Source organism: Polyergus mexicanus, unplaced genomic scaffold (genome assembly GCF_030449975.1).
Source record: "Polyergus mexicanus isolate NDT 795.1 unplaced genomic scaffold, iyPolMexi1.0 SCAF_1, whole genome shotgun sequence".
Taxonomy (NCBI): domain Eukaryota; kingdom Metazoa; phylum Arthropoda; class Insecta; order Hymenoptera; family Formicidae; genus Polyergus; species Polyergus mexicanus.
The window spans coordinates 385271-400485 of record NW_027223321.1 but is presented as its reverse complement, the minus strand read 5'-3'; the positions used below and the strand labels follow the sequence as shown (position 1 = coordinate 400485).

Sequence of the window (15215 nt, the reverse complement as noted above, 5' to 3'; positions counted from 1 at the left end):
TAAAATACGCACAAGCAAGTGTCAGGATGGCCGAGCGGTCTAAGGCGCCAGACTCAAGGTTTGTAACCTTCTCGGTTCAAGACCGAGTGAAATGGGCGTTCTGGTCCTCTCTGAGGGCGTGGGTTCGAATCCCACTTCTGACAAATCTTTTTGTCCATTGATATATTTTACAATTATTATTTTTACGTCAATAATCGATAAATATGTGATCAAATGCGATAAATTTATCGTCAAGTATGTATTGATTAACTTTTGACAGTTTGATTCCCTTTATGATTAATATTTTTTATCACGCTTCCACGATTTTTTTTTCTTTTTTAATACATATACATAATATTTATGTTTTATAGCAACAATTATTATAACTTTATCTATAATAATTATATTATTGGATATAAGATAAGATAGTGATTTTACTTATTATTAATTCTTTTATAATGAATTTTTGCAGGATTGTTATAATATAGCATTATAGAAAACTACATCATATTTTAGATATATAAAAATATTTACAATATATAAATATATTATAATTGATGTAAAGTAGCTCACTATTTCTGAAATTTTCAACAGTATTCTGATATAATCCGGTATGGTCTAGTGGCTAGGATACCTGGCTCTCACCCAGGAGGCTCGGGTTCGATTCCCGGTACCGGAATTTAATTTTTTTTTCTTCGTGAAAAAATTATTTTATTTCTATTTAAATATATGTTATAATTTTACAATTACCAAGTGTAAAAGTTTTCAAGTCTGTATAATTATACATAAATATTTGAAGCAATTATTTCCCGTTTTTACCGGCCGTAAATCAAAAAAGCGTCGTTGATATAAATTCTACACGATTGACGACATACTGCTATATATAGATGCAACGCGTGTGTGTGAAAATCGTCCTATAGTAAAGCACACATCATTAAATTTGCATTAAAGTTGCTTATTTCTTTAAGTGGAAAACGATACATCGTTTCAGACGCTCGTCAATCGCAACTTGGTAAATTATTTCCGTACATTTGCCTCTTATCGTGGTAAAACAATCTGTCTAGCGTATGAAATGAAACGAATCGTGGGGAGATTGCGGGTAAGTGCATTACAGTGCAATTACCGGCACTTTAGTAAATTATCGACAGAGAGGAATAAGCGAGGGAAACGGCGCACGTGTCGCGACGAGGGCGCGGGAGAGTCTATAATTTGAAGGAACGACAATAAAATCGCGTGCCTGGTTTATCACGGGTGATTTTTCGCGAGGAGGCGAAAGTATTAATTCAGACGACCCTCGATGCAACGCTGAACATATACACCGTTCGAGGAGTTGCACCCACGCGACATAGGTGACCTCTCATGCCCTAGCACGAGTCCTCTATCGCTGTCGTAGTCACGAAGCCGAAGTTGCGTAGGAATGTCACAAAGGACGACCGGCAGCCGTTTGGAACAGTTTCGAAACTTGATTGCTCTGCACATCACTTATCTCAAGTGAGAATCTACTACATATTATATCAAGTACGTGTGTGTTCGATTGATCGTTCATCACGCGTATACGTGTGTATTTTTATAGATTATATTGATATATCATTAATACATATTGTCTCTCGTTAACCTCTACAATAAATGCATTTCAAAATTAATATTGCAATTCACGAATTTTTTTGATTAAACTTGAAAACTCGTCTCTCTACACGTGATCGTTCTTTAACATTTTATATTTTATATTCACAGGTACATTGGCTTATGGGCTCTTGATGCCGATTCGTCCGCGCTGTCGAAATGTTTGTACTTTGCGTATAACAAATTTATTCTGATAATTATGCTCGTCTTCATGGTGACTCTGCTGGCTGACATTTGTTCGAGCTTTGACGATTTGTCGATCGTTACGGACGATGGATGCATCTTCGCCGGGATCGTCGTCGTGTTTTTCAAAGTGATGATCTTCCAAACACGCCGTGAGCAGATCGTGCGATTGCTCTGCGAAACTATCGACGGATGCGATCAACTCTGCAAATTTTCCGGTAAAAGTACTGATGTATTATTTAAATATCGATAAAAACATACGTAAAACGCTAGAAACATCAATTTCTAATATTCAACAATATTATTATTTAAAAATTTAATAATTACTTCAAAAAATTTTTACAAATTATCTTTTTTTCTGCTAGAGTAGACTGGGCCTTCAAATGCCGAGTCACATATAAATGTATATTCTCTGTTAAGTAAATACGATGACTGGAGAGTGTGCGTAATTTTGTGCTTTAATGAGATCCGCGCGTCGAAAGGGAGAGTGCGCGAAAGGGCCATCTTTCAGCTCGTAGAGTTGTCCATTAATTCAGAACCACTTGAGTAATTTTTCTTCTGTCAGTCCTTGTGTTGCGACGTATCTCCTTGACACGCGATTAAAAATCTACGCGCTCACTCGCGCAGAATTACTCGACAGTTTGCATAATAACGTTTGATATACCACGCTTGGTACACATCTGTGGTGACACGTGACGTTTCTTTGAAGCTGTATATCGCGTTTCACTAATTCTAATATCGCATCGCAGAAAATACACACCAGCAATATTGATCATGACTAAGATTGTACTTTCTTCTTGTATCCTTATCTTCTCGTCCGGTCGTTGTACTCGATCGGAAATGTATTATTTCAATGTATTTTAATATTTCATATACCATATTTGTTATTAACTACATGCGATTACAATTAATTGATATATATTTTTTATTTTTTTAATTATTTATTTAATTACATTACTCAAGTTGGCGGCGAGGACAAAATTCTGGGCAAGTATCTGCTGCTATGTCGCGTATCCTTTTACGGATTCAGCACGCTGGGCTTTTTTCTCGTAATCGCCCTGCTCTTCCTCGTGCCTGTGGAGGACGGCGGACTTCCGGTCAGGGCACGGTATCCATTCGACACGACCAAATACCCGTGGCACGTGATCGGTTTCTTCGTCGAGGCCTGCACTATCTCCGTCGGCATGACGGCCATCATTGGGATGGACGGTCTGCATACCAATCTTTGCAATCTGTTTCTCGTGCAACTCGGGATCTTGAGCGAGCATTTCGAGAGCTGCGGCAGCAACGGTATCGACAAGCGGGACGATTTAGATGTTCGTTACGAGATATCATCTTCTACGGTCGGGAAAAGGAATAATCGCGAAAGAGATAATTACGATCCGGACGAGATTCGTCGCGGCGGCGACAGCTTCGTCAAACGGTTCAGAAAATCTATCCGCAATCATCAACGTCTGCTCGCTATAATAGACGACTTCAACGAGGTTTTCAGCGCCGGCATGTTCGTTCAGATGCTCTCGAGCACCTCGATGATTTGCCTAACCGGCTTCCAAGCCGCTTTGGTAAGTCGTGATAAGTCAAAGTGCCGTCGCGATCGGATCGTGATCAGAGTCTCGCTTTGTTTCGACCAGGTCGTGGGCCAGAGCTCCAACACCTGTAAGTTTGCGATATACCTGGTGGCGGCCGTCTCGCAGCTCTTCTACATCTGTTGGGTAGGGAACGAAGTGATGTACCAGGTGCGATTATTTAGTAATCCCCGTATAGTAATATAATAGCTTCTTTCTATTATAATATACTATATTTCTTTCATTAATTATCTACGCCACTTTGAATTATAAAACAGACTTATATAAATCAATTTGCTGCATGATGTATCTTAATGCTATATCAAGTATATAATCGGAATATTTTATTAAAACCATAAAAATGTTATGTATATATATATATATATATATATATATATATATATATATATATATATATATATAAATGTTACATTTACTCTCATGTTCACATCCATTATTAAAAGTTAGAAAGTTAATACGATATAAATTATATTTTAATATATATATATATATATATGCATCTTTATATATGCGATTTCTTCGAGAAATTACAACCTATAATTAACACGATTATTAATTTTAGAGTTATAATATATATAATTAACTTTCTCAATGCATTCAATTAATGATCTTGCAGAGCGCGTCGCTGACGCAAAGTCAGTGGCTCTCGGGATGGAGTGATGAACTTTCCGCCAAGACCGGACGTCTGATAAATCTATCCATGATATTTTCAAAAAGAACGTTAAATCTGAAAGCAGGTGTTTTCTACGTCTTATCTATGGAAACATTCATCGCGGTGAGTTCATGTTGAAAGATACAATGATGAGCTTTTGTATGTTTAGACCGATATATTGCGTATATAATATCATACGATGAAGAAATATGAGATTAATTAATTAAACGAAATAAAAATCATATGTAGATGCTCAGCGAGCACATAAAATTTAATTTATAGAGATTGAAACGGATTTTTCTCTCACGCGATCACGCGAACTTTCCAACTGCGAGCGAAACTTAACAAGACATTGATAAAAAATAAATATGACTTGTTAGGGATTCGAAATAACTTATATAATTTACCGAGACATTAATGAATTATTATATCGACGTGTTATCGTGCAGATGTAAATATTTTGTTTATTTTGAGAGACGATTCTCTTTTTACTCATCTGCGACGAATCGATGCCAATATTTATAAGAATATCAGGACAGGAAAAAGTTGAAACGCCTCACAAGCGACCGCTATGAATAGTATTCCGTAAGAATCTGAAAAGAGCAACTAGAACAAAACGCACATCTCTCGCGCAAAGAGAGGCGATGCACGTTTCTCCGCCCATCCGTTATGAACAACCATATATTAAATATTAAATCAATGGTCGTGCGATTGTCCGATACAACAAAGTGCCTAGAGACCAAACGTCAAAGTATAAAGATTTAATAGTCAAGCACTGGTTCGTGAAACTCGAACATATTCATCTGTATACCAAAGGATTATCTGACATAATTTACGATTGATTGTAATAATAATTGGTCTCAATTGGAAAGTGAGATAATCGCTACATAAATTATCTCATTAGATTTCTTATAACGTGTTCTTTTTGGCATTCGCTACTTGTGATTCGCCAGTATTTGTACGAAAGATCAATGGATAATTTACAAATAAAATTTTTTTTTGTAGATCCTGCGGGGCTCGTATTCCTTCTTCGCTCTACTGAACACCATGCAGTCGGAAGGCGATCAGTGAATCCGACAACTTCTCGACTCTAGTTATCGCGTAGCGCAACTTCTGAAGTCGAGCATTGGTGAAGTGTATCGGAGCAACACGGCTAAAAACCGGCTGCAACACATCCAACATCGCCGATCCGGAACAAAGTGAGTTTACCATTATTGTTATGAGGCTTGTACAAAGCATATTAAATATTTTATTCGAACTTCGTCAAATGAAGTTGTTGAAATATAAGAGAAAATTGATATTGACGAGGATGTAACTGCAAGCCGTAAATATATTTAAAATTAGAAATTTTAAAAATTATCATAAAAATTGTTATGTAGTCTTACGATTATGTAATAATGTGGAAAATTATTTTAATTGATATATTTTCGATTTTAAATGATTATTTAGTTTATGAAAATAATATCAGTATCGACACTCTGACAGAACGATGCTCCTTCAACTAATATATATATAATAAAAAAAAATATAGTATATATTACACAAGAGAAGAAATATAATTAAATTTTTCATAACTTATCATTATTCTTAATTTAGAGCAATTTAGTTAGAGCATATCGATGAATATCGGTTAAACAGAATTCGCGAAACATATCTTGATCCACCGACTGTTCATGTCAGTGTTAGAATCACCGTAAGACCATATTTGTGGAACAGGTTGCAAACAGTTTTTACGATTATGGATCCGCCAAAAACAGGATCCTATTCGCGCAATCAGGCTGCAACAGCGACTACGTGACCAACTAATTACAATTGTAGTTGTCGGATCTGACTGTTGGCTGCCACATCTCGCCGTGAAATATCACATTGATAGCGATCAAGATTCGTATAACTCGGTCGGTGCAGAGCGATTGTCGGGGATATCTTGCGCACGTGTCATAGGTGAACGCACAGGAAGTGATCGCTTTCATTTTTTAAATAATTTTCTCGCGGGATCACACCCTTATTATTAAGATTTTCGAATGATTCGAAGTACCTATCTATTATTCACTTTAGACAATCTATAATTCGCGACCAAATCTAAAAAATAAAATTCTATTTATAATTTTATGTTACATATCTGAATGTATATATATGTATTCTGATATATATTTTGTGTAATTCAATTTTCCAAATATTTTTTATATTACAGAATACGTGTAATTTATATTTAGAATTCTGTTCTGAATTTTATTACGAATTATAGATATCTTTAAAGTGGGCCTAAAATGCTTAATTGTATTATATATAATATAATTGTTAAAATAATAATTGGTATAATTATATAATTTTAATCGATTTGATTTAATCGATTCTGTTTGAGTAAAGCCAGTTTATTCAAATTCTTTTTTTACAAGGCACCTACCGTTAATTGTGACGGAGACTTTCAATGATCCTCGTAATCGGAAATATTACGATTTCGTATAATTCATCTTGTAGCATGCGATTGCGGGGACAAAAATCGAAAATAGAATTGGCTTTCCTATCGCGATTCCGTTAATCGATTGATTGCGGCGCATTTTTCTAAAGTGCATCGCGCATTTTCAATCGCCCATCAATACTCAGTAAGTGTGTCATTGAATATTAATAAACAGTAAAAGGGATAGTTCGTCGAACGAAATTACGAGATGTACGCTCGCCGATTAGATTCTTAATTAACTTCATTAAATTCACTCCGCGCGCGCGCAATTAATCGTCGATTTTGACGCGCTTAATTAAGTATTTGTGGTATAAGTAGTTGCGATTCATCGATAAATACCGACGCTGATAACTCACGGAAATCGTGCAGATTCTCGTAGATAGAACCGCCTTATTCTCGGCTTGCAAATAAAGTACACGCGGACACTATCGGACGGAGAGATCGACACGACGAGTCGCGAAGCGCGAGCCAGGCTCAAATCCCGAAAATCCAGTTACGATCTCTACGACTTCAACTCAAGGCCATAACTTAACCTTTCCGGTATTAAATATTTATTTAAGAAATCTACTTTCTGCACGTGCATAGGTAAACGCACGGGAAGCGATCTCTCTTATTTCTCTCATAATTATCTTACAGATTATCGTCATGAATATTATTTTCTAACGCGATCCGTATTTATTCTCCGTTAAAGAAAAAAAAAAAAAAATGTTAAATGAGAATTGGCGATTTTCGTAAATTATTTCCACGCGCGATTATCATATAAGATTTTTTTTTTTTTTTTATTATCGCTTACAATGTAACGTACCAAATATCGCACGATAAAGATGATTATTATTATTTTTTTAAAAATTTCTGAATATTTTTGCAAGATATATTATCGTAATACTTCGTGAAGAAACTAAATGTCAATAGCATTTTAATCACATATAATAATTTTCCGATTCATTGTTGTTGTTTTTTTTTTTTTTTTCCATAATTTTACTTTCGTTTCCACCGCTCGAGAGTTCGTCTCGCTACCGCTGCGTTTAACCAGAAGCAAAAGTATCGTTAAAAATTGAGACACTCGGGATCAAGCATCGTTTATCACGCTCATCGCCATGTACGGCAGTAAATAAGGAATTAAACGCGGTAGCCAGCGGCGAGTTCGACGGTAATTAACGAAAGGCCGCATCTTGATTATCACCTGTTTTTGATCGAGCGGAACTTCACTTTCCGAGAGCTCTCTCGCGGTTCTCGCGTAGCTTCAACGAGAGGAGGCTATGGCGATAATACGTACCATGGGATGATTATTATGAACGCAGCGAAAAGAGAGAGCCCCGAAGCAGTGCGAGTGCCACGATGCGTTTTGCTTGATGAGACTAAAAAGCCTCGTCGACGTTCTCGGGGGGAGTTCAGGAGTCAATGAGCGTGTCCGCTAATATCTTCTGTTTCATGGGCATTTGTTACGACATCTTTTTCAAATCGTGTGATTATAGCCCTCGTACAAGTGGAATTTATCGGTCGGTGAGACCATCCGCTTATATCGCTTATATTGATATGTGATTGAAATTTTTCTTAAATTTGCTTACGACGCACGCTCGGGTCGACCTACGCGATATCTCGTTGCTCGTTTAGTTTCATGAACGATTAAATTATATATAATATTTTTCTCGTGCAATTGATTTGTATATATAATTTATTTCTTATGTATGTGTGTGAAATATATTTTTTGTTTTGTAATATTATGTGATATAAGATTATATATATCTCATATTTTATATAATTTTGCAATACATCGATATCCGATAATATCATATGCGCAGTATTGAAATTGACATAGATGCAAAAAGATATAGGATTTAATTGCAAGCCAAAGTTTATTCCGCGAGAACTGAGAAATGCAAGTACATACGTACGATGTCGGCCAATTAACTGGTACAATGACGTTGATATATTGACTTGAGCATCAGCTTAGTCGTTTGACACATTGCCCTATTCAGAACGTTAAATATAAATATTCTGGTTAATATTTCCATGCCATCAAATATAATTTATAATTAAAATGTATATCGAGAGGAAAATACATACATACATACTAATTAAGTAATCAGTTAACAACGATAAATGATGTCGGTAAGAATTGAAATTGGAAAGCAATTTTACGTTTGCGAAATATGTCAACTTTGATATTTAAAGCACGGAATTGTCAATTGATCTTAAATTAATGTTACAAATTTAAAAAATATAGATTCTAATAAGTATTTCTATTACTCTACGTTATTAATTATTAATTTAAAAATGGACTAATTTAATTAGCTTAATAATCGAAGATGAGATTATAAAATAATATATATAATATATTCGAAAAATTTTGACAAAAAGAAGTCACTTTTTTCTTAACTAATCCTTTAATATTTGATTAAATAATATTGCTTTTTTTGCGATAATTTTTTTTTAATATATTTTTGAAATTAAATATTTTATTATAATATATATTTCATATGTGTATTTGTTAGCTCAAAATCAAAGCCTTAATCACTTAAGCATTCAATCTGACATTCGTCTCTCCGTCCAGTCAATGAACTTCAATTACATTTCAGGTTTCGTGTAAAATGGTAAACGTAACACCGGTGGTTCTGTCAATCATACACGTATACACACACACATCGCGAGATACTTGGCATTATGCGCGAGACAGCAAAGTGGGCATACGCCTTCAAAGTCGAGCCAGTCACGCATAATGGACTATCTCGTCTTCTCGCGCGGAGAGAAGGCGAAGCGAGAGATATGCTGTTCCTCCTCGCGCATTTCTCGGCCCTCGCAAATCCCGCCGGCGTCCGCTTCCTAGACAGATGGTCGCTTTGCCACATGTTGCCTAACTGTAGACTGCCTTTAAGTACCATTCCTGCTGGTGGTATCGAATACTTCTTGCCGGTGATCATTGTGTAGCATCTTACCGCTAACGTTGCATGAGTTTAGCATCAAGTTGTACGCCAGCACCGTAGAAAATGCGACCGTCCAAGATCGTTTCCGGTATATCTTTATATATATATATATATTTAATGACATTAAAAATTTACACATATATATTTTAAACAATTTAAAATATTTCTATCGTATTTATATAAATGTGATATATTTTTTTTCAAATATGGCTATTTTTAATTTAGATATTTGTACATTTATTTTGTAATACGTTAAATATTTCATGGCGACAACGAATTATGTAACAACGGCCTTGTGTAGGTAGAGACGCATAACATCAAGGCCGTATACCAGCTGATTTATTGTCGTCCTAAAAGATTGCTTTATAAGAAGTATTTAACACCTTATAAAATCATTTTACGCCAAATATTCTATTTCCTGGATTTTTAATTGATTATTAAATGTGAGTTCGTACATCATTGCGATCCATTATTTAAATTATTCGATTATTTCACGTTTTATACGAGAGCTGTCCATAAAGAAACCGAACATTAAAAAAGCATCCGAATGTGATGGTGTGAGGCTATCCGCTTTGTGCAACTGTATAGTGGGATTCTTCAGCAACTCTTTCACACTACGAGCATGACGCTATCGTTCTTAGTTTACATTTTATAGTGGTTTGAATTGTGTTTGTCATTCGTAGCCACTTTCTAGACATGGCAATTTTTTTGTTAATTTTTTTGTAAATTTTGAGAGAGGCAGTGTGAGAAAGAAGAGTAGGGGGCTAAACAACAATCGTCGCGTTTTGACAAGAACTTATTGAACAACGCGTGCATTGTCGGGGTGCAGCATCGATGAATTATTGGCTCACGTTTCCGCCCGCTTCTCGACATTATTTCGAATAATTCGCAACCCACTTTTACGCGAGAATCTCCAATAATTAGCGCACGCTATAAATATTCTCAGCGACGGATTACATTAACGGGATATTCGTAAAACGCAGCAGGGAAGGCATCATAGTCGAAATTTTAATAACGGTTGATAGCGATTATATCCCGGAGAGCGACGCGCGAACAGGACAAACTCTCTTATGGGATTAAAACCTCCTACGTGCGTGTGAGAGCGCACGAGCGGGCAATTTTTCACTTATCTCGCACATTTCATCTAACGGAGACATAAATCCGGCGTTGAGATTCGGCGTCGTTTGTACTGCCGCGTTCCTTTAAGTGGTTCACTTGCGAAATATGGTATCATTTTTTTTTCGTAATACACGGCCCTATGGACCAGCAGCATCCTTCTTCATTCGCTTCCGCATTTCCGTATTTCGCTTTGCTCGAGCGCGAAAATACGACGGTCTCGGGAAATAATATATTTTATTGTGCAATATCGTTAAAAGAAAAATTGTGATGCGTAATGATAAACAATATGACAATCTTTCTATGATACGCAGATTTAAGAATTCAGTCTACTCTAGCAATATAGTTAAAAAAAAAAAAAAAAAAAGTCTGAAAAATTGATAATTTATAAGATTTTTTTTTTTTTTTTTTTTTTTTTTTTTTTAAGAATATTCGAAATTAATCTTTTTAACGCTTTACATATGTTTTTATCGAAGTTTAAACAGTACCTCAGTATTTTTAAATCTTGATTTTTTTTTTGTTTCATACGAATCTTTACGCGTAGCACGTTCAAAAATGCATGATTCGATGGTGTTACATGCTGTTTTTCGTCTGAAATGAAAAAAATCGGTCTAGTTTTATCTCGTAGAATATTTTTGGAATATTGCATCTAATTTTATTAGGAAAAATGAAAAAAAATAACAAAGTAGTGTTATTTTAAAATTAGATATTTCAATTTTGTTTAAATTTATCCATTTCTTCCCGAAGATGAGAAAAATATTAAATATTAAAATTTTAAATTCTAATTAGATTCAGTATTTTAAAAATATCCTACGGAATACAAGTAGACCGACTTTTTTCATTTCACAATCAGACAATTACATGTATAATTACATATGGAGCAGCATGTCATATTCTCATTTTTAAGCACGTTATATGCAGAGGCTCGTGTTGAATAAAAAAAATCTAAATATCTAAGATTTAAAAATACCGATGTACTGTTTAAACATTATTAAAAACATATGTAAAACGCCAAAAATATCACCTTGAAAATATTCTTTACAAAAAGTTTCTAAAAATCATCAATTTTTTATACCGCTAGAGTAGATGGGCTCTTGATGAAGAAACAAGGGAGGCGGACAAGTGGACGAGATTAACCGGCTGCGCGTAATGACTTTTTGGCGACGATAAGCACGTGTACATCCTCCTTTCGCTCTCTTGTTCGCTCCTCAATCTTGTCACGAGAATTAACAGTTCGCGCAAGGTGGGCGCGGACAAACCGAGGGCGGAAATGACGACGAAAGAGAAGAGAGAATAAATAAAAAAAGAAGAGTAAAGGCAGATCGCATCGCGTTCCGCGCGCGACGGTGACAAATTGCCCCATCTCCTACATCTTGCATTAAAGAAAAAAGAAAAAAAAAAGAAAGGACGTTTCTCGTAGCCGCTACATTTCCATGTGGGACACGAATTCGCACTTTCTCGACACGCGGAAAAGAAATAAAAAAGCGGCAAACGCGCGCGCGCGCGCATTTGCGGGCGACAGAGGACTCGTTATTGTGCGTAAATCTCTTAGATTACTCGAGATTTATGGCTTTTTCGTACACAAGCCGTATACGGCGCTGTCACGCGTTCAGCCGCTTCTTAGCCGTTTCCTCGCCGCTCCTTACGCATTCTTTCCCTATCATCCTTTGACCCCGGACCCCGGCTTCTTTTCATCTGCGCGAACATAAGTCTCCTCGTGGCAGAGAAGCGTCTTTAAATGACGAACGGAGTCGTTTAGTTTATAAAGCACGTGTCAAGTGTTAATACACAAGTGTGACAAGTCATAAGACCAAGGATTAAAGATAATGAAAATGAAACAAATTTATAGGATTGCCAGTATCATGCATTTTTTTTAAACATATTGCTTCTCAATATTTGGAAAACATCAAATTGCATTTGTATATATCTTTATTTTATTGTATCCTATATTATTGTATTTTTTTACTCGTCTTCATCCCCAAGACGTTTTTTTAAGACGCAAATATCAATATTTAATCTTTTCGAAACGATGATGAATTTCTAAATAATCTTCTTGCATCATAATTATTTATTCTAAAAATTATATTTGCCCCCTTTTTTTTTTTTTTTTTGTTTCATCGGAGAATCTCTGTTTTCGAAATTTCGTTTATCGCAGCCTGTTTCAGTCGTCGAGCATTTGGTTGTTCGACCAGAGATACCGGTGTAATCGTGACTAAACACTCGTTACGAGACACGCAAGACGTTTAAGCCGAATCTAATAATTCACGTGTGAAACCTTACAAATTAAGATACGTACTTTCGCGATGATCTTTGCACCGTTAACTCTCTCTCTCTCTCTCTCTTTTTTTCTCTCGAGAAGCTCGTCTTTTCTCTTCGAAGAGACGCAATGAGCATAAATCTTGACTGCGACCGATATCTCGCCGGATCTTTTCTTGTCTTTTTATATATATATATTCGAGTGACCCTCGTCCCCGAATATGGCGCGCGAGCATCATCGTTTATCGCATTCCGGCAAATTCGGCTTAAAATCCGGCGAACGTGATCAGCGCGGCGTTAAATTCAATCAATTTTACCGCGAGGGAGGGGAGCAAAGGAGGGTGGAATAAATGTCGGAAAGCCGTCGCGGTTTATCGGGGTTAACATCGGGAGTGCATTCGCGAAAAAGAGGAACGTCGATTATCCATTAATTACTTTCCGGGTGGCCGCGGCGATTTTTGTGTCAATATTCTCTCCCCTTCTCTCTCTCTCTCTCTCTCTTTCTCTCTCCATTGACGAAAATACGAGCCATCTGCATAACCGATTAAACGAATGAAAACTGTACCTCTAATTGCACGGCGGGTGGGCCCCGCCGATCCTGTACCCCTTCGCCGAATATTGACGCTTCTCCTTTGCCCCCGTTCTCGTCTCTCCCCCCGGCCTGCCAATGGATCGCTGTGGCCATGGAATTTGATTTTACGTCAATATTCATAAGCTGCGATCTCGGGACGGGGAGATGTCATTAAAACGCCCATGAAATTATCAGGGGGCACGTTGTAATTACTTTGAAATCTTATTGCAATCTCGTAAACGACGTGCAGCGATGACACGTTCTCCGGTAAACTTTCGTCAGATCTTTGGCGAAGGTACAGCATGTCCCATATAGAGGGACGCAAAATGTTTTTTTCTTTTTATTTTTTAAAGACACTTTAAAGATAATTATGACAATTGCCTTAATTCGTGCATTATATCTAATAAAAATAGTAGTATACGTTTATTTGATGGCTTAGATAAAAATGATTGTATAGAAGGAATAAAATATATATTTAAATATTATGATGCAAGATATAAGTAAGCAGAAAATTGTGCAAAAAAAACACAAATAGGTATTAAAGAAAGAGAAAATACAGAAAGAAAATAGCACGTAACGTTGATGAATATACTATTTTTTTCTCTGAAAGTACATATATGTCTGGGTATTTTTATAATTATCTTTATATTACGACTGCAATTAGCACGAAATGACGATGCAGTCATTTCATTTTATGAACGTGCCAAACTATCTTCTTCTATGGGTACCACGAGCTTGAAATTTCGGCAGGTGACTTATGGGACATTGGTGTGTTGTGAGTGTTTCAAATATTATGTAATTTCGTCGAGATTTTACGTTTACAATTTCCAAAGAAACTCGTTGGCATTTATTCAAAGTATTACGCGAAACAGCAAGAGGTTAAGAATAACTTGGATGGATTCGCATAGCGATAGTCTGGATACGTTTTAAAGAAGCAAACCTTACGCGGAGTTTTATTATTCGACACTAATACAACACGACTGGATTTTGCAACTAGGATGAAAATTTCACCAGTAAGAGAGATTAATCTAGATTGGAAGGGATAGAGGATTATCGAGGATACTCCGTTACGTTCTATCGCATTGGATGAGTGGCCACGTGCCGGTCCGTGAACGACGATCGTGAAAAGCGTCTCACGACGAGATGGTTTATAATATTTTTCCACTTAGCATTATACGGTCAACAAGGTGGCACGAGCCGTGCGAAAGTCGACCTCTTTTCGAGTGTATTCTCGCGGCACAACTATATAATTTGCATACTCCACTTTGACAAATCTGTCCAATCAATCAGCTGTTTTTCTGAAAAAGAAGAGCAACAGATCTTTAACACAATAATTCAATTAAAATAATTGAAATAGAGATTATCATTGAACGATTCAATAATTCCTTTCCTCGATTCACATATGCGACTCGGACGCAATGTGCGTAACGCGTACCGGAATAAGGAAGTGCTTCCCCTGGCTTGCCGGCGCGGATGCGAGGAAGGAACGACTCGTTGCTAGAGAGAGAGAGAGAGAAAGAGAGAGAGGGAGATAGCTGTGTGCAATAGCGCGGTTAGAAGGAGGCCGGAGAGCAAGAAGAGTGGTGCGAGAACCTTGGAAGAGCGAAGGGAAGGAGCTGCACGAGTGAGTGAGAGACGTCGAAAGAGCGACGAAGAAGACGCTATTCTCCGCAAGGACGAAGACGGCGACGGCGGCGCTCCGGTGTCGTAGGCACCTCTCCTGTGTGGTGTCTACCTCTCGCAGCCACAAACTACCCGACCACCACGCAGCACGGATCCACCACGAAACTCATCCTACTGGTATTCGTCTCTTATACCCCGCCACGCGACCGTCATCCATCAAGATACTCGTTCGCGCACTTCTGAT

At 36.9% G+C, this 15215-nt stretch overlaps 2 protein-coding genes and 2 non-coding genes across 5 annotated transcripts in view; all 4 read left to right on the top strand.

Annotated features, from left to right (window-relative positions):
- Window positions 1-20: 20 nt before the first annotated feature.
- Window positions 21-143, top strand: Trnal-caa (transfer RNA leucine (anticodon CAA)). The gene is made up of 2 exons: window positions 21-58; window positions 99-143. It is a non-coding gene; the product is annotated as a tRNA-Leu (tRNA).
- A 443-nt stretch (window positions 144-586) lies between these two features.
- Window positions 587-658, top strand: Trnae-cuc (transfer RNA glutamic acid (anticodon CUC)). Its single transcript has one exon. It is a non-coding gene; the product is annotated as a tRNA-Glu (tRNA).
- Window positions 659-1208: 550 nt separating this feature from the next.
- Window positions 1209-5333, top strand: LOC138937744 (odorant receptor Or1-like). Of its 2 annotated transcripts, XM_070304310.1 has the most exons (6): window positions 1209-1470; window positions 1714-2003; window positions 2749-3347; window positions 3417-3521; window positions 3988-4146; window positions 5029-5333. In XM_070304310.1, the coding sequence occupies exons 1-6, from the start codon at window positions 1397-1399 to the stop codon at window positions 5092-5094; spliced, it is 1293 nt and encodes a 430-aa protein (XP_070160411.1). In that variant the 5' UTR covers window positions 1209-1396; the 3' UTR covers window positions 5095-5333. The 2 variants fall into 2 exon arrangements, with proteins under 2 accessions (XP_070160411.1, XP_070160402.1); XM_070304301.1 differs by having other exon boundaries at window positions 2749-3521.
- Window positions 5212-15215, top strand: part of Sha (shavenoid) — an 82983-nt gene continuing 72979 nt past the window's right edge. Inside the window, exon 1 of the mRNA XM_070304293.1 lies at window positions 5212-5222. The gene's annotated coding sequence lies outside the window, so the exon portion shown is untranslated. The remainder of the gene's footprint in view (window positions 5223-15215) is intronic.

Excerpts from the sequence above, each read along its gene's own strand:
- LOC138937744 (XM_070304301.1), top strand. The coding sequence starts at position 1,397 with ATGTCACAAAGGACGACCGGCAGCCGTTTGGAACAGTTTCGAAACTTG. Across the intron at positions 3,522-3,987 it reads GGAACGAAGTGATGTACCAG|AGCGCGTCGCTGACGCAAAG; the intron begins GTGCGATTATTT and ends ATGATCTTGCAG. Across the intron at positions 4,147-5,028 it reads CTATGGAAACATTCATCGCG|ATCCTGCGGGGCTCGTATTC; the intron begins GTGAGTTCATGT and ends TTTTTTTTGTAG.